The sequence below is a fragment of the Chroicocephalus ridibundus genome, chromosome 1 (assembly GCF_963924245.1).
Source record: "Chroicocephalus ridibundus chromosome 1, bChrRid1.1, whole genome shotgun sequence".
Classification (NCBI taxonomy): domain Eukaryota; kingdom Metazoa; phylum Chordata; class Aves; order Charadriiformes; family Laridae; genus Chroicocephalus; species Chroicocephalus ridibundus.
The window spans coordinates 142,265,499-142,283,968 of record NC_086284.1 but is presented as its reverse complement, the minus strand read 5'-3'; the positions used below and the strand labels follow the sequence as shown (position 1 = coordinate 142,283,968).

Genomic DNA, 18,470 nt, shown 5'->3' with positions numbered 1-18,470 from the left:
GAGATGTCAGTCACTGCAGTTTGTAGGCATAGAAAACTGTTTCGTGCAAACAGAAAACATAATACTGAGGGTCAAGTTTTAAAAAGGCCCTAACCAGGCCCTTAGCTCCCTACAGTCTGCACCTCATGGGAAAGTGGCTGGTCCCAAGGCAGCAGAATCATGCGGTCATGTGGCAAGTGAGTTGAATGGTCTGCCCATGACAGCTCAAAAGCAGTTGCATTGATTTTCAGGTTCACACACAGGCCAGTCCTGCGGTTCCTTTCGATTTCCCACGCAGGGATCTCAGAAGGCTCCCAAGTTGCCCCTGCTCTACCAACAGGGAAGGTGCCTGCCATGGGACACAGAGCAGCAGCAGAAGTGCTGCTAGAGGTGGTGTCCTACATCCTTTTAAACTGATCTAAATCCCATTTCCTATGGTCTTGCTGATCCCCCACCTGTCTATTTCTTCTCCCTGCTGATGCTTGAACACTCTCACGGCAAGCAGGTTTCCCTCTCTAGCCTGTTCAGGAGGCACTGGGTGCTAGCACAGGCTAGATACAAGCTACAAGAAGGCAGCTACAAGCACCTGTGGAGCAATGAATGAGGTGCAGAGGGGTGCAGGGACAGTCCTTGTTAAATCAGTTAACGCTTCTGTGGATCTGCACCCTCAGCTCTGACTATCTCATGTGAGGCATGCACATGTCCTTGTGCCAAGGCAGGGCTGTTTCTGGCAAGAAGCATTTGGATTTATTCTGGAACTTCTGTCTGTGCACTGAGAAATACAGACATTAGCTAGAGACTCGCAATGTCTTTTGAGATGAAACTAATAAAATCTTCCTAAACACGGGAAGACCAAAACCTCCTGAGGGGTAGGGACTGGAGCAAGCCCACAGAGCAGACCAGCCTGCAGGCCCATAGCTGGATTCTGTGGCTCACTCTAGTTATTTAATCGACAGCTCTGAAGGTGCCTGTCCCCCTTGTGTGGGCCATATGTCAGCAAGCATCAGCTAATGCTGCCTTAAAGGAAACTCTTCATCTTCTATATTCCAACCAGCCTGTGACAGCCTGGCAAAGGCCACAGCCAAGACTATGCAAAAGAAAGGACGTGACTTTGAAAGGACATGGGGGAGCAAATCTGCTAGCTGTGGACCTCACCTGCGCTAAATTTCTTCCTACCTCTGTCTCTGTTGACTGTTCCTCTGTAGACCAGCCAGCTGAGATTTCTGAGTGTGCTCTGCAAAACGAGATCTGGTGGTAGATGTGACTTGTTCAGTGTTTCTGAGTTTGCTCTGGTGCAGGCATGTGGAAGATGGGCCAGATGTGTTTTCAGCTGGCTCCTTCAAATGCCTGCATGAAGGAAATTCCTTCTCAGTTTCAAAAAACTGGTAGGTTCTAGCCCCAGGTCTGATCCCTACTTGGGTTTCCCTGCTTGCTCCATCTATGACACCTGCACCAAGAGTGTGGGAAGTGCTGTCAGGTCAGGAGGGTGTGTGTGGGTCTTGTGGGGGGTGTCAATGTGACACAAGCAATGAAGCAAAGGTCTCAGAACCCTCACTATAACCTGGAGCCAGGGCTTGGGTTTGCCCGATGTGCTACAGAGCAGCTCAGCAGCAGATCTGCCTCCTGTCCACTCCCATGTGGTGGATATTAGTTGGGATTTGTTCTCCCAGTGCAGTGAACAGCTCTCTTCCACAGGACATCTGCGCTCACGGGTTTCTTTTGTGACAGGACAATTTGAAGCAAGAGGGAGGAGGTTTCCCGGGGCCCTGGATCAGACCCCTGCTCAGGTGAGACTGAGGAACCTGCAGAATGGGAAGAATTCACAGGGGACATATTTTAGCCCTGATGCCATATGTGGCTTCCCCTCTTCCCCCACCCCCCCGGCTCTGTCCCCACCCCACCAATCAGCCTCTTTAACATGACAAAGAGCCTGGAGGAGCGGACGATGGTGAATATTGCAGGCCCAGGCAGGGTATAGCCAGCTATAAAGGTAACCGCCTGTCTACACTCCGAGCTCCCTCAGCTTGTGGTGAGACCTGGCCCCCAGGTGAAGGTGGCATCTCTTAGAAGGCGGGGGAATCACCCCTTCCTCTGCCCCCCATGTGCGCACACTTGGCTCTGCCCCCTTACCAGGCTTACCCCAGCGGGAGTGGCATGGGGTACGTGGAGTTTTACTGGAACTCGGCGGGGGAGGCAGGACATGCCCCTGCTTCGGCTGGGCCAGCGGGAGCCGCCAGTGCCAGTCAGTCTCCGGAGGCAGGAGGGAAGAGGCAGACAGCAGGTAAGGCGTTTCCGCCAAGTCCCAGAGCCTGATCCCCAGCATACCTGTGCTCCCAGGTCAGCCGCTCACTTAACCACCTTGGGCAAATTTTTCTCTCTTCCTGCCTCGGGTTTCCTAATGTGTGAGCTGGGCAAAGTGGGATGTGGTAGGCAAGTAGGATGGGTGACCTTGGGCAGTGACAGCACCTTTCCATGCTGCTTTTCTTTGGTGGCTGTGAACCGGTTTCCTAAACCTCAGCAGAGCCAGTGAGAGTCCAGGCACTGGCAGGTCTCCGCCCCAGGCTGAAGGGCAGTGTGACAAGATGGTCTTATGGAAGTTCATGGTTCTCGGGGCAGGAATGTCTGAGCCTCCTTTCAGTCAAATGCTGTCATGTGTGCTATGGAGAGAAACAAATCCTGAAGGGAATTCTGCTTGTGGCATCCCTTATCCCCTTACAAACTCCTCGTGCCCGTCATATGCTCATTAAACTTGAGCCAGGGTGTGCTCTGAATCACTGTGCTGGGAAATCTCCTCCCTTTAAATCCAGCGTCATTATTGTCTGCTTCTTTTAGTTTGCCATTTTCCTCTCTCTGTTTCCCTCTCCTTTCTATGTTCTTGTTGCCTTGCCTTTCTCTCTTTGCAAAAAATGTCCCAGGCCCCACCGCGGTGGCATTTTCTGTTCCTGACATTCCTCTCCCACTCCAGAGTGGCAACAGAACAGCTGATTAAAGCAGGTTTTTGCCCAGCCCTGTTGCAGGTCAACAGAGTGACTAACGCTCTTGTAAGATTAATAGGTGGGAGGAGAGTGAGCTTTTGGAGTTCCAATTTCAAGCCCTGTAGCTACAGAGAGCTACAGGCTTGGGCAGAGTGACTGGAGACTACTGGGCACATGGCTACTTGCCCCAGGTAGTTTGGAGAAAGGCTTAGGTTCTTTGCGTGCTGCCTGCTCCACAGAGGCCGCAGGCAGATTGACTCATTTGTGCCCCCAATGGGCCTGGCATACAGATTTAAAGCCTGTCTTCAAACACTCTCCTCTGGTGCCTCTCTACAGAGAGGCCCCAGTCGTGGCAGCAAAAGCCTACAGATGTCAAGGGTTTGTGGGAGTGGGTCTGTCTTAGGTGTTCATGTTTATGTCTGTTGCACTGCTGTTTGTGTTTCTTGCTTCCTCTTTCCTTTCACTCTCTTCTCATGGGAGAGGGAGCGCCTTTGTCTTGACCTTGAGCTGCAGGTGGTAAACTACATGAGGGTTTGGGATGACAGGCCGAGCAGGAACATGTGGGATATTTAGCTCTATGGTGTCTTGCTGTGGTTCCTGTCTAACAGAATACTTTCCTGTTTTCCAAGCCCACATTCTCAGCATGCTCACGTCCTACCTATAAGGTTTTTACTAAACAGCCTGCAAAAGCCGAGCATCCTGTGGTCCAATATGACATTTTAGCTTCCTGTGCATCCAGGTCATCACAGATGTTCAGCTTCCTCTCAGGCTCTGCAGTCTATTCCCATGCCCATAACACCTCAGGCCCTTGCACCTCTTCTGTTGACAGTCCCTTTCTCCTCATGGGCAGAATCCCTTTGTAATCCTCACGGCCCCACTCCCCAGCACTAGAAACCTGCCCCACTACATCCCTGTCTCTTCACACATCCCGAGCTCTGGGTGATTAGCATCTCTTAGGGATAGGAAATAGCTAAGAGCAGGCCTATAAGACCCTGCAACTCTAGAGGGGCAGGCACCAGAAAGACAGGCATGCCTCTGTCAGAGGGGTAACAAGGGAAAAGATACCGCAGATATGGCCACCTTTCTTAGGCCCAGCAACACCTCAAGGCTTTTGAGTGATTGCTTAGTAGCCTCTCCGTTTAGGACAGAAGAAGGTTTTGGTAGGAAGGGTTTGGTAGGGTGGATGAGGAGCCCATTCCTCAGGAGGCCATCAGTACTTTGCATTGGATATACATTTGGGAGGTTGAGGAGGGTGTCAGTGGGCTTCAGAGTCACAGCTCGCAGGGTGACTAGGAAGGAGATTGGGAGCTATTGGTTGGGCTCAGTAGTCAGGAGGTGTGTACTGAAAATGGCACTGCCCAATTCACTATACCCCGACTCTCCTGAAAGGTCGGTAGGAAGAGAGGGGATGGACCATGCAGAAGGTTTGCAGAGCAGTAGCCGGAGGAAGGAGGGATGGACAGATCTATCATTGCAGTTATGGGGCAGGGGGCAGACTGGCCCTTCAGTCAGGGCTGGCCTGAGAAGGTCTCAGCCTCTCACAGACCACAGCAACCAGGCACCTGACAAAAAGGTTCTAGGGTAATCTCTGTTGTTAGCATTCTCCTGTTCAGGCAGCCTGAATGACTTAGCATTTTGTCGGCTTTTGTCTGGACTAGTAGCCCAGATTGTTTAGGAAGTTTTTGCTTTAGATCTTTATCTTGACTTTGTCCTCAACAGAGACCCCTTAAGACATGTACCAGGACAAATGAGAAGGGGCTTGGACACCTTTCTCTGCACTCTTGAATTTTGTCCCCCATGCCCCTGGTACAGGATTACTGGCTCTTCTCACCTGTCCCACACATCCACCTTTCCTCTCTATCTCCCCTCTTCCATGTCAAATTTCTCTCCTTCATTATTCTCTCACCAGAAGCCCCCCTCAGCCAAATAGGTCCCTTCATCTATACACGTGTTTCCAGCAGTGGGATGGTCTGTAGTGGGAGCCACAGGCCAACAGGAGTGAGCCAATATCCAAGGCCTGACTGATGCTCTCCACCCGCCGCCCCATCGTTGTGAGGCACCAATTGCTCTGCCCCACCATACAACCTGGTCGGAGGATGCTTTTCCACTGCCTATCAGGTGCCTTGAAATTACTGGGCAGGAAGTTTTGGGGACCCTAGTCACCAACCCAAGGCCATGCTTGCAGTCATGACCAGGCCTCTTTACACCTCACTGAGACCAAAATATTACCAGGGCCTTTTGGAGCAGGATAGTAACACTGTGAGACAACGTCCACCATTCTCCCCTCCCTGCCCTGACTTTTCCACCATGCAAAAGGGAGCCATGGGCAATCCAGAAGGCTGAGCTGGGAAGCTGCTTGCTGTCAGTGGGCTTGTCTGTGCTCACGGATCCATGAAGAAAGCAGGGTGACACAAAGCCTTTGCCTCAAGAAAGCCCCTCTCTGGTAGGCAAGGAGCTCTACAGCAGGCAGGGAGCATGCTTGTAGGAATACAGCTGTGCATAATGTCTTGTATACCTTTTCCCATTGTCTTTTTATTTCTAGAAGTATCCCCAGCTTCATCCAGCTCTGGGAATTTCAGCCAATTCACACCAGATTCAGCCACCAGTCCACATTCGGCATCCTCTTCCCCACAGCCTACAGCTAAGTCTCAGAAGGGCAAAGAAGATGGCATGGAGGGTGTTAGGAAGGCCAAGAGCCGCACGGCTTTCTCCAAGGAGCAGCTGCAAACCCTGCACCAGCGGTTCCAGAGCCAGAAGTACCTCAGCCCACAGCAGATCCGGGAGCTGGCTGCTGTCCTGGGGCTCACATACAAGCAGGTGAACACAGAGACTTTGACCCATGGTATATCTGTCACACAGTGGCTTAACGGTCACACAAGGCAGTGACAGGATGGAAAAATGAGTTCCCAGCAGCATAGTATAGAGGCAAAGGTGCCAGCTAACAGTTGCTCCCCTATCTATTCATGCCCAAAGATCAGAAGCACTTCCGGGGGACAGGAGAGTCAGTGGCACCTCATTGGGGCCTCCCCAGTGAGAGGTCAGTTAAGGGTACTGTTGCCAATACTTGTAATAGAATTGCAAATACAGTGATGAATATGTTGTTTGCCACAAATAACATCTACCCTGTGCTTGACAGCACTTCACGCATTTTTTCCATGCACTGGTGACCTTCACAGAAACCCTGGCATGCATCAGTTCTCTGAACCACAGAACTGCGACATGCTGAAAGCTATTGCTAACTTTTCCTGGGGCTGATCTTGTTGAATGCCTAATAATGTCCCACCCTCAGCACTGCCTGGCTGCTTGACACCCGCTCCGTGTGGGTACTGCTAGGTTCATACATCGCAGCCCTTTAGGGTCTCTGCTGGTCTCCAGGTAGGTTGTGTGTAGTGAACTGGCCCTAGCTCAATTGATGCCTTCCTAAAGCAGAGGGGACTGGGCAATGGGGCACAAGCGCTTGCAGTTACAAGTCCAAAATCTGCCTGGAATTTGGGTCTCAGACCCGGGCATGATGGCCTGGATGCCAGGGAATGCCCTGGGACTAAAAAAGTTACACATGCATTGTAAGCGCACACATACACATGCACACGCTGAACTGCCTGCTGTCAGGAAAAAGACCGGTCGGACAATTTGCTCTTTCCCCGAATCCACATCCTTGCAAAGGCTGCAGACACAGCCCTGAGGGGAAACGGCTCTGGAATTCACCCCAGCAAGGAGCCTTGAATTTGGGAGCTGCTGGTCCTCTCCCTTCTCCGCTCACTGGCACGCCGAAACAGTGTCTTAGAAGTCAGACTGTAGTGCAGGGGCCTTGTAGAGACCTGGGTGGGTCTAATTTGCACCACTCATTCATCTCCATGATTGAAATGAGTCAATTTGTCACAGCTATGACTGTCCCGTGGACATAATGCCGCTCCCTCCCCCAACCATGCAGATGTACCAACCACCTGCTGAGGCTGCTAGACAGACATCTCCCCTTGGCAGCAACCCCAGGGAGCTCTTAAAGGGCTTTATCTGCTGCTGTCCATATATCTATGCCATCTGGTCACTCTTTGCTGCTTGTGAATCTGATAAGGTTTGCTCTTCCCTCTCCTTTGCTGATGTTTTCTCTGCTCTCCCTTCCCCATGCAGGTTAAGACTTGGTTCCAGAACCGGAGAATGAAGCTGAAAAGGTGTCAGAAGCACAGCCTGTGGACTGAACGGGCTCAGTGCCTCACACAAGTAAGAACATAGCACGAGGCTCAGCATGGCCCTTCTATCTAGGCAGATAAGTCCTGTGATATATTTCCTTCACAGGGGCAACTTCAGCATACAAGTACTAGCGTATCCTGCCTTCTAGTTTGTTCAGCACAGAGGCACAGACTTGGCACAACTCTCCATGTTCTGTAGGTAGCCTAGCAGTGGGCTGACTATGCCGCTGAAATGCTTCCAGAGAAAAGCTCTTTTCCTCATATATATATATATATATATATATATATATATATGTGACTGCGTATCCACCCCTGAGCTATGGAGATGGATATGGTTCTTCTTGCCCTCCCGTGCCATTGCTGCTGATCAAGAGACAACATGAAATGTGAAGGGACATAGCCCCACTATGTGTCTCCACACCAGTGAAGGTATGTGTTCTGACTCTCTGTCTTTCCCTTTCAGAGTGGCTTCCAGCCAAGTACTTACCTGGACGTGCACCCCAAATTCCACCAGGGCTACCCGATCACCGCAGCCAGCAACATCCAAGCCATGCCTCCCCCCCGTCAGCACTATGGAACAGGGCAGAACGCTTACACCATTGTGACCAACGAGGATGGAGGAGTCTTTGGCAAAGGTGGGGGCACCTGCAGTGTCCAGCAGACAGTGGGCTTCATTGCCCAGCACAAAGTAGACTTTTACCACAGCTGTCCTGGCAGTGTGGAATATCCAGGCACAAAGACAGGTGACGGCTGTAACTTCCACCACTCGGCCACCATGGGGGCTCCTTTCCCAACCACCGCCGGCCACCATCTCTATCACTCCTAAGCACTGTGGATGTGGGGTACTTGGGCACCCAGAAATCAAATATTATTCTCATCTCTTCCTTTGTTATTCATGTGTTCTCCAACTCAAGGGCATTACGTAGCTAGAACTTGTTTTGACATCCAAATATGTGCCTGCAAGCATGCACAGACACACAGACATGCAGATACTTGTTTGACCATATAGGTACATACAGCCCTTGATTTGTACGCCCTTACATGTGCACCTTTCTTTATTGGCACAGACAACCAAGCTCCCTTATAGCAAGACCCAAGATCTGGCTACCTAGACTATCCCCTGGACCTTCTAAATTATTGTAACTTGTCTCAGAGGAGGCACAGATTCCTTCGGGGATCTCTTTTATACATATCACTGCACAGTTGTGTACGCGTAACACGTGAAGCCGTGGTCTGTATGGAGAGGTGCTGGTCACATGTCTTTCACTGAAGTTGGAGAAGTTACTGTCACATGCCAGGCAGCCATCTGATGGTTAGATCGCCAGTCCTGTAGGTCAGCCCTAAGGTATAGAATTGATGAAGTGTCTAGTGAAAGGAGATGTGATAAGCAGCTTGCAGAAAGGCTGGCAAGATGATCTCATAAGCATCAACATGGTAAATAAGCCCTTTGTTCTAGTGTGTATCTTTCTGTGCCTCCCCTCAAGAAAACCGAACAGTGCGTTCAATTGGGCAAATAATAAAATATTTTTTAAGATGGATTATGTATTTTTTTTGTATCTTTATTCCACTGTAACAGAGCATTGCAGTATAAAATCCAGACGGAGCATAAATAGCCATAGCAACCGTATGGCATTGTCGTTACTGATTTGACTCTGAACCTACAAATAGAGATTTTTCTGTGTTATTAGTGGATCAGCTTCATGACTCTTAGCAATGCCAGATATCTAGAGTTGAAGGACAAAGTGACTAACTACCACCCACCTTAAGAATTTCCCCTACCTAGCAATGTTTAATACTGGGACCGGCTAAAACATAGAGGTACCACTATAAATGTCTAAGTACCTAAAACCAGATGTGTGTATCAAGGTAGATTTAATAACGGAGCCCCAGTAACCTGAGCCACAGGTTTTCTATCACTCTTTGATGATGACAATGACTTTATCTTAATGCAATGAAGTAGCTGTCATGGTTAAAAAAAAATGGGCATAAAATGAAGGCAATTGATGCTTGCAACCGGCGTAATAAGAGGCATGGTCTTTTATTGGCAAAGCCAGTTTCTGTCCCTGTGCCTCACAGCTGTTTGTTCCCACTTCCACTCCCTCATGCAGACACTCTTTGGTTGTCCAGCTACACTGTTTATAGAGCTGTACTGTAAACTGTATAACCAGCATGATTTGGGGAAAAATAAGATCGATTGGAGGGCTAATTTCCAAGTCGTACCATTTTGGAGATGCATTTTAAATCACAGCCCAAACACAAATGTCTTACACCCAAAAAGTAAGTGCCTAAGCTTGGGAAAGACATGTTCTTGCAACTGCTGCACCGTCAGAGGGATGGGAATCAATTGAATTAGCTTAACTGAAAGGTGCTGGTTAATATCTGAAGGTGGACTACGATAGCAGCAATTATCAAGGCTCTCACATGAGTGGGAGGAGTTTATTCAGCTCCTTTGGAGCCAACAGTGCTGTCATTAACCTGAATATCACCTGGAACCTTTCCATGACACCTCCATAAAAGGCTGCTGTAGGCAAAAAAGTTGAGCTTGTGACTGCTCCTCACTAATACTTCTCTGGAAAAGGAGGCACCTATCACGCCCTGTTCCTTCAGGGATGCTTTAGGACAAGCAGGATCTTGGTGTGAAGTCTCTGGGACTGTCTTGCAGAAGGATGCTGACTACAATAGTAATAGTTGTGATCTCCCAATGATTGACCTTCAGCAAAGCTGTGCTAATAAACAGTACCAAATCTTGCAGTTTCCTCAAGAGACCCATAACATTTTTCAGAGGCCATCACTCAAAGACTGAGCTTATTGCCACAGGTGGTTCTGAGGACCAAGAAACTTTTGGAATTCAAACAGGCAAGAAAGCAACTTCCAGGAAGGGAGTTCATTGATGTCTGCTGTATCAGGATGCAGCTCCAGTTACAGGCAGCCACTTGGCCACCGCCAGCCAGAGAGGAACATCTGTGACTTATTTTCTCTTCTGGTTTTCCACTAGTATCTAGCAAAGACTTGGATGGATCTTGGGGCTCACCTAAGGCAGCAGTCCCGATGTTGTAATTTGTAAAAGATTTAGTGGTTCAGACACAGCCCAGCTGCTAGAGACATACCCTTTCTGTGAACAGATGGACTGCCACTAAATGTGAGAAATTAATTCTAGCCTGGTTATGAAAGAGATTCACAGATATGACCCGAGGGTGCTCTTCAAAACTTTGGACAGCATGAAGATAACATGTCCCTCACAGGAAAGGAAAAACTTTTTTTTTTTTTGGTCTAAGACCAGTGCCATGATTTTGGGTGCTGGACAAGATGCTCCTGGCCACTTGATGATGGGCCAAGCAAGAGACATGTAGCAGTGCTTTACTGAAAATTTCCAAAACCCTGTTAGCTCAGCGTTTGAGTGATGCGGTGTAGCTAGATAACTAAATATAATGCTTACACATGCCTGTAGGGAAGAGCCTATTAAAGCAAAGATCATGTCTTTTATCTGCACTGGAGAGACAACTGGGGCTGTGAGCCCTTGCTCATGGCCCACTCAGAAGAAACATGCAGCTTGTAAAACATCGCTGCAGGCCACGTTGACACAGAGAGCAAGGAATGAAGTTGCTTGCACCACTCTACTTGCTTGGTATTTTGCCTATGGGACAGCAAAGGCTTGAACCCAATAAACTAGAGAATAAACATCTACATAGTCTGTACCAGATCTAATTTATTCCGTTTGGGTGGGATTCTCTCCACCACTGGACCTACATCTGCAGCATTGACATACCGGAGTGTTGATGCTGCAGAGATACTGTGAAAGTGCAAATAGATTGTTTCCACAATCTATAATACGTACAAAAAAACCTCCGTATGAGTTTACAGCTTTATCTTAAAAAGATTTACTGGCAAGGCAAGTCATGTTTGCAGTGTGCAGAAATCACTGTTACGCAGCACAGTCACACGAAGCAGCAGTCCTAACTGAGAGGCAATGTAACCCAACAGAAAGGGCTTTTGCTGACACGCACTTACTTCCCTTTGGGAAGTATGAATCTGGAGGGATTAGTTGCAGCTCCACCATTTCGATAGTAGTGCTGCGATTACCTGTGCAGCTGTTTCACATAGTGAGGTGACTCAGGCACGGCAAGGTAACAGATCTCCAGCACTGTGGAAAGGCAGAACTCTATTTCATTCCACGGCTTTTAGAAACCCCTCCTGATCTACTTTCCGGCCCACCTGCCAAAATTCCAACAGACATTCTGCATATTCCCTCCAGCTCTGCAACTACGTGGGCTTGCCAAACCTGCGTGCAACCCAGGCTGAGCAACCGGGAGAATAATACACCCATGAAGGAACACTCTATTGCTGCAGAACGGTTCCACAGTAAATGCGGTAACACAGAGCACAGCGTGCAGGGCGAGTCATCTCACTCCCAGGGCTGTTTTAGCAACACGATCCGTTTCTGCAGGAGATCTGCCAGCAGAGCTCCGGCTACCTCCTTACCCTTGTGGCAGAATCACGGAAGAGAAACACTCCCAAGGAACACAGGTAATTTGTACCAAGCATCCTCTGCAATCATTCTATGAAGACCTGTGAACATTGCGTGTTTTTTGAGAGTTTAAGTTTGCATTTAAAAAAAAAACCACAACACAAAACCAAACAAAAACAGCAGCAAAAAAACCCCCCAAACCCATTCATTCCCTGCCTCACCTCTCCACCCCCAAACCTGGAAGCTGCTAATTTTAAACTTGAAAGGCAAGGCTTTAGTATCTATGACTTTTATAGGTACGTGGTTCAGCTTTGTGTTTTCAAGGGAATTGCTGAAATTAACACTACTACTAGACCATTACTCAGAATTCATCCAAACTGATGCTGGGACACGAAACTTATGTCAGCATGAGGAAGGATCTGGTTTGTAATACAGGACACCGTGTGAACCTGCTTTTTCCCCCTCTTCCAGGGCAGATTTACATTATTCTACTGTTGAAGGCTGGCAATCCACTCCACCTTTCTTCCTCCTCCGCAAGGTTTAAACTTCCACTCCCTCGCCTTCCTGCACATATTCCATCTCACACTTGGAAGCAGACCATTGCAGTACTGCAAAAGGAAAGCAGACATGCTTCGGCACCCACACAGGCAGGTTCTAGTCAGCAAAGAACATGTGACATCTTGAGCCTGAGCAGTCAGCTGCCGGTTTAGCTAACTCTTCAGGCCGATGAAAAGCTTTGGTGGTGTACTGTAGTTTAAGGAACCTGGGATTAAACCCAAACAGATCATTTTTGCTAGTTTGAAGTGTTGCTATTAACTGGAACTTGGCTCTGCTGACGCAGCAGTAGCATCAACCACTGAACACAGACAGCCCCTTCGTTCCATTAGTGCTGCTGTGCATGGACACTCACAGCCCTTGGCTGCACACAAGGTCCACAGGTGTTCAAACTAAGAGCTATATAAGGAAAGCAAAGCTCTGATGAACCAAAGCTCACTGAGTGGAAAGAGGTTAATTAAGTCTCTACATCTGTAGCTGCTGATGCACCGCTTTGGTCCCAATGTGTCTGTCTCACATTTCAGGACCTCTGAATTGTTGCTCCCAGCTGCTAAGAGGAGATAAACGCAGTCTTGGAGCAAAGCAGGGAAAGAAAGAAGTTTTTGTTTCAGTGCCAGAGGCAGGATTCACGCACAAACTTCTACACAAACTTCTGCAGCTATTTGAGGTTGGCACAAGAACCCCAAGAGAGCCCTCTATGAGGCAGGACTTCAAACCTCTAACCGTGACCTTCTGGAGCGACGAGAGGTGGCCACCCAATCTCAAAAGACACTTTTTCTTTTGCCCCCACCCTCGTACTTAAAAATCTGTTTTGAAGCATCGCAGTTTAAGGACTAACACAAGCACGTTACAGAGCTACACATTACCGCAAGCCAGCAGCTAGCAGTCCAGTTGCCTGCCCCTGGAGCACCCCCCTTGCACTAGGCAACACACCTGCATGTTAAAAACAAGGCTCACGGGCTTCTGTGACCAGGTCCTTTTAAAGAGTGCCTTGATCCTACTTCTGGAAGAAACACAGGAGGGTTACTTTTTCCCCCCCTCAGTACTGCTGGTCTAACCCGGGCAGAATAACCATTCTCGTCCCAGGCTGTTCCGATGCAAGCTGGCGACACAGTTTCAACATTAAAATAAAAGTAATTTATTTTCAATTCAAACAAGTTTGTAAGAACATCAAGCAGAAACAAAGTAGTAAAAGACAACATGCACAAAACATAAAACATGCTTGAGATCACTGCAAGAAAACACAGTTTAAGAAAAATTGGTCTGGAACAAAAACAAATGTTCGCCTCCTTTGCAGTGAAAATTTAACTGTGACGTACAACCCTTGTGCAGACATTTTGAGACAGGGTTGCAGCAAAAATTGTGCACTAACCACAAAAATAACGAAACCTCTACCACAGAAGTATTTATGCTTTTGCCAGCTCATGCTATTTTGTATTCTTGGGCAGTGGCAGACTGGACTCTGCAATTCTACACCTTGTAAAAAAAAAAAAAAAGTCAGTTTCACATAGGTTGGAGCTGACTTCCGGTTTCTCCATACTGGAAAAGATGATTCAGTTTTATTTAAAAAAAAAAACACACCTGAAAATTTTAAACCAGCATTTTCCTCATTTTGTCTAACTAGGTTTCTCTAAACTTCTCACTTCCCCCAGCGCGTGGGTACTTACGCCAGATGAGGCAGCCAGTGCCCTTTTCATCAGAATAAAACAGAAGAGATCCAACTAGGGCCTGGGGAAGGGCCAAAAATCCTATTAGTTTACACTTTTAAAACTGGTATTGGACAAGAGCGTGGGGAACCATCCTGCTCTAGCCCCACGGATGACAACTCCACTGGGACCCAACAGGATTCCCCACCCCCGACATCCAGGTTCCATGAAAAGTGACATAAAACATCAGCTTTAAAAATCACCAAGTCCTTTACCTAGCTGCCTGCCTCCACCCCAGAGAAAGCTGCACCGTAGTGGTGCTGTGTTTGTGAAGTGCTAGGGGACCATCACGTACAGATAAGCAGACTGTTTTCACCACTCCAAAGATGGCTCTTTGGAGCCATCTTCCAACACTTCCAACCATGCCACTTCGGGCTACCCTCTGCTGCAATTTTCAGGTTGGGACAAGCCAACAGTCTTTCAGCACAGAGATGTAGAAAAGGCAAGATCTAAACTGGGTGGGGACGGTCCCAGAGACACCGTCCCAAACGAGCTGACAGGCACAAGCGTGTTAGCAGCTTTGGAAACCAAAGTTTCTACCTGAGATATGGGCAATATTCTACCCCACTTCTCTTCCTCTTCTCCTCCTCTCAGCTGCCCTGTGCACACAGGAGGGCAGCAGGCAAGGGGCAGGCAGGTGCTGACTGCTCCGGGGCAGGGGGGGCTGCTGAGAGTTAAATGGATCAAGTCATCCAAAATCAGATGATCTCATGTAGCTTTTCAGTGAGGGAGGAGAGGATGCAGATGACGAACCTATTCGCGGTTAACTGACTGTGGTAACAACAGAAGTAGGCAAGACAGCAGGAAAGATTCTGGGCTACAACAAGGTATTTCTAGCAGAAATATGCTGAAGTACAGGGTTTTCTTCTCCAGCAAAGCTTTGCAAGACACACAGAGCAAGGATCAGAGATCACCTGCTAAAGAGGCAGCAGAGGAATGCGAGACTTGGCCAGAAAACGTGGACCTTTACAACCTCTGCTGCTCCTGGCTGTGGCATTGCTCATTACCACCCATGAATGAGGTTTCATCTATCCTCACACAAAACACCCTTGCCAAGGGTTAACCATGAACAGACAGGTGCCTTTTAACAGAAAACTAGCCCCAGGCAGCAGGGTGCTGGGCCCCATCAATGGTTAAAACAGGAGGAGGGGCAAGAGAAAGGAACAGAAACTGGATCCCTGAGTCAAGACCCTAGAAACCCCATGAGAGAAAACAGGAGAAGGGAGGAAAAAATCCTTAGGTCTAAGAGTCATAACCACTCTGGGTCCCCAGGGGATGCCAAGAGGCCTGGTACTGATGCTGTACAGGAGAGCTTGAGAACGGTGTGACATTGTCAGAGGTGCTCTGGAAGCTGTAGTTGTCTTCGGACTCCAGGCTGACATAATCCACATCAGCAGGGTAGCCATGATAGAAGTTCATCTGCTGGCTTAATAAACCCATGGCTTGCTGGGTATTGCAGCTTGTCCCACCTTTTCCAAAGAGCCCCTCATCCTCCACAGCCATGAACGAGTACAGGCTCTGCCCATTCCCATAAGTCTGGCCACTGCCGTAAGCCTGGTGCACGTTGGTCACAGCCTGAAGGTTTCTGCTGGCACAGACAGGGAAGCCCTGGTGAAACGTGGGGGTTATATCCAGGTACGCAGCCTGATGAAACCCATTCTAAGAGAGACAGAGAAGGCTGTTCAGTAATGCAGAGCACCATCCTAACTGTGCCCATTCTTTGGGATGGGTCCTCCTTTCTCCCTCACCCCCTCTCCCGTGCCAAACAATAGTGTATTTTTTTTTTACTCATTGTCCTCACTGTAGACTAATAACCAACTCAACATGTCTGGGAGCACCATGCTGGGGAGAAAAAGGGCAAGTAGCTTTGCTGGCCCTCTTTGGCTGTTTCGTTTTCTATCTGGTCTCATTTGGGAGGTAAGTGGGCTGGAAGTAAAACTCTTTCAGTGCCAGGGCAGAATTAAAATAGATGCCACTGCAAGCCCTATTACGAGAAATACAACTAGCTTGATAATATTGAGTCCTGTGCATTGTTTTGAGTTAACAGGTTGGACATGATAACACTTTTCCCCATAGACTGGAGGAACTGCGACTGGTGGCAATGGGGGAAAGGGGAAATTATCTCACCTGTGGTAGATACACTCCTTTTTCTACCCACTGGCTCTCCTTCTGGCAACGTTTAAATTTCATCCGTTGATTCTGAAACCATGTTTTCACCTAGAAGTGACGAGGAAAGGACATAGGGCATTAGAAATTCATTCTCAGAGCTTACTACACATCCTAAAGATGTTTCACTTTCTACTACAATCCAGTTGCTGCTTGGCTTCAAATACTGCGTATCATTTCAGCAGCTAACAGTATGCAGCAGACCCAGGTAGCCATAGAATCAGAGCTGAGACTTGAAAACTAATACTCTCACTCCTCAGATCACCATGGTATCTTTCATGGCATCAAAAACCCTACCAGAAAGACAGGCCAAGACAACTGCATAAACACAGCTTGCACAGCAGCAGCATCTCATTGCTCTGTGAAGATCAGTGCTGACTCAGGAGTGAGTCATTCCTTCAGCCAGACATGCGTAGCTGGTGGGGCAAGGAGTAGCTGGTGGGGCAAGGACCCTCTCTCTAGGGAGAGACCCAGGTGCCACTCTGACTAAGAAAGGCACAGCAATGCCAGTATCAGACTTTTCACATTCAGAGACAGCACATGTCCACCCAGAACAGTAAGCTGACTCTGCATGGCCCTGATCTGTATGCCCTTTCAAACACCTGCACGGAGTGGTTGAATAGTAGGGCTGGAACCAAACATAAGAGAAAGACTGAGTCATAAGTTTTCACACCCTCTGCTCTCCCACGTAAGCAATGGCATGAACAAGACCACGAAAGAAACTCATCTCTGGAGTCTAAGAAAAAACACCTAAAAAAACTCCGCTCGCAAGAGCAGTTCACACAGGGGATGCAATTCAGCCGCTCAGAGCAAGATGTTCACCTGCTTGTAGGTGAGCCCCAGGGCAGCGGCCAGCTCCCGGATCTGCTGGGGGCTGAGGTACTTCTGGCTCTGAAACCGCTGGTGCAGGATTTGCAGCTGCTCCTGGGAGAAGGCTGTGCGGCTCTTGGCCTTCTTCACCACACCCTCACCTTCCTCCTTGGCCTTCTGGCAAGAGGGATGGGGAGATGGGCACTCTGCGGTGGGGCTAGTGGCAGAGTCTGGGGTGTACTGGATGAGCGTCCCAGAGCTGGAGGAAGCCGGGGAGACATCTGTGAAGAAAAGAGAGAACTGGGGTGAGCAGGGTCATCTGGGAAAGACGCAAAGACTTCGAAGCCCAGCTTCTCGGGAGAATTTAAGATCGTGTGGGCCTCGGGGGCTTGCAGGGGCTCCGCAGCCGCGGGCAATGCAGCGCGGAGAAGTGGGCACAGGCCGCCCCGGGGCAACGGAACCGAGATCCCTCTCTGCTCACACCTCTGCCCCGTCCCGCCTGGACACAGGGGCCGCCGGCAGGCTCCCCGCCGCTTCCAGCGGGGCAGCCGACGGACCAGGGCCCGTCGCATCCTCGCCGGGGCGGGGGACCGTCGGCAACACCGGCATCGCCCCCCACCCCAGGGTCAGGAGGGACACAACCACCCTCCCAGTCCAGGGCAGCCCGATCGCTCCGCCGGGACCAGCCGGGCCGGGCGCCTACCTGTGTGGCTGGGCGTCTTCTCCGCCGCGGGGAAGGAGGGGGCGTCCGCCGCCGGAGCCTCCTCGGCGGGCAGGCTGTCCATGCTCCCTGGAGAGAGCCAGTAATAATCCCCATACCTCACCGCGCCGGGGTAGGGCACGTAAGGTGGCATGGCCAGGTGGGCACTCATGGCCGGGCCGGGACCCCCAGCCCCGAGCAGGCGGCGAGCTGGCGGTGGAGGCTGCAGGCAGCCCGCGGGCGGGTACCCCCATTAGGCGGAGGTGGGGGGATGCTTTATGTCCTCCCCAGCCTGGCCTTGGCTAGAAGGGATTGTCACGGCCATTGTCATGTTAAAAGTCAGTTGATTGGAGGGGAGGGACTTTGGGGGTATTCGGCGAGTGGGGGAGGGCTGGGACACCAGGCCCCGCTTCCCAACTTGGCTCCTAGGTGCCGCGGTGGGGGTCGGGCCGTTGCCGCCAGCACACCTCTCCCTGCTGGGGGGTGGGAGGAAGAGCCTTGTTTCCCCCTCGGGGCCAGAAGGCCCGGCAGAGACGCCTGGTGAGTTGGACGGGTGGTTGGCAGACACCCCCCCACCCCCCACATTTAACACTCTTTCTCCCCACCTCCACCTCCTCACCCGTCCCCACCCAAACGCAAAGAATGGAGGGGAACCCAGAACCTGCCCCGGGGCATGCAGAGGCTCTGCGCGTCTGCATTGCAGATCGCAACCATCGTTGCAAACAGATAAGCCCCCCCACCTCCCCGCAAGTGAATACAGACTGGGGGCGGGGGGGGGGGCTACAGAGCGGTGTCTGTATTGCAGGGAAGAGGGCTCAAAGAAAGGCAAGCTGCTTCTCCAGCGGCTAGCCCAAGGCCGAGACAGGCAGGCCTGTTTTGCAGGGGCACAGAGAGATGGCACTTGAGCTTTTTCAAGCTTCTTTCCTT

General features: G+C 49.9%; 2 protein-coding genes across 2 annotated transcripts; one reads left to right on the top strand and one right to left on the bottom strand.

Annotated features, from left to right (window-relative positions):
- The first annotated feature begins 2,079 nt into the window (after positions 1 to 2,079).
- LOC134510140 (homeobox protein NANOG-like) lies at positions 2,080 to 7,967 on the top strand. Its single transcript, XM_063323070.1, has 4 exons — positions 2,080 to 2,260; positions 5,497 to 5,771; positions 7,083 to 7,172; positions 7,605 to 7,967. Exons 1-4 carry the CDS (start codon positions 2,080 to 2,082, stop codon positions 7,965 to 7,967), a joined length of 909 nt encoding a protein of 302 aa, XP_063179140.1.
- A 7,142-nt stretch (positions 7,968 to 15,109) lies between these two features.
- LOC134510135 (homeobox protein NANOG-like) lies at positions 15,110 to 17,715 on the bottom strand. The gene is made up of 4 exons (XM_063323060.1): positions 17,547 to 17,715; positions 16,856 to 17,124; positions 15,995 to 16,084; positions 15,110 to 15,526 (listed from the first exon to the last, which is right to left on the bottom strand). Exons 1-4 carry the CDS (start codon positions 17,713 to 17,715, stop codon positions 15,110 to 15,112), a joined length of 945 nt encoding a protein of 314 aa, XP_063179130.1.
- Between the last annotated feature and the right edge of the window lie 755 nt (positions 17,716 to 18,470).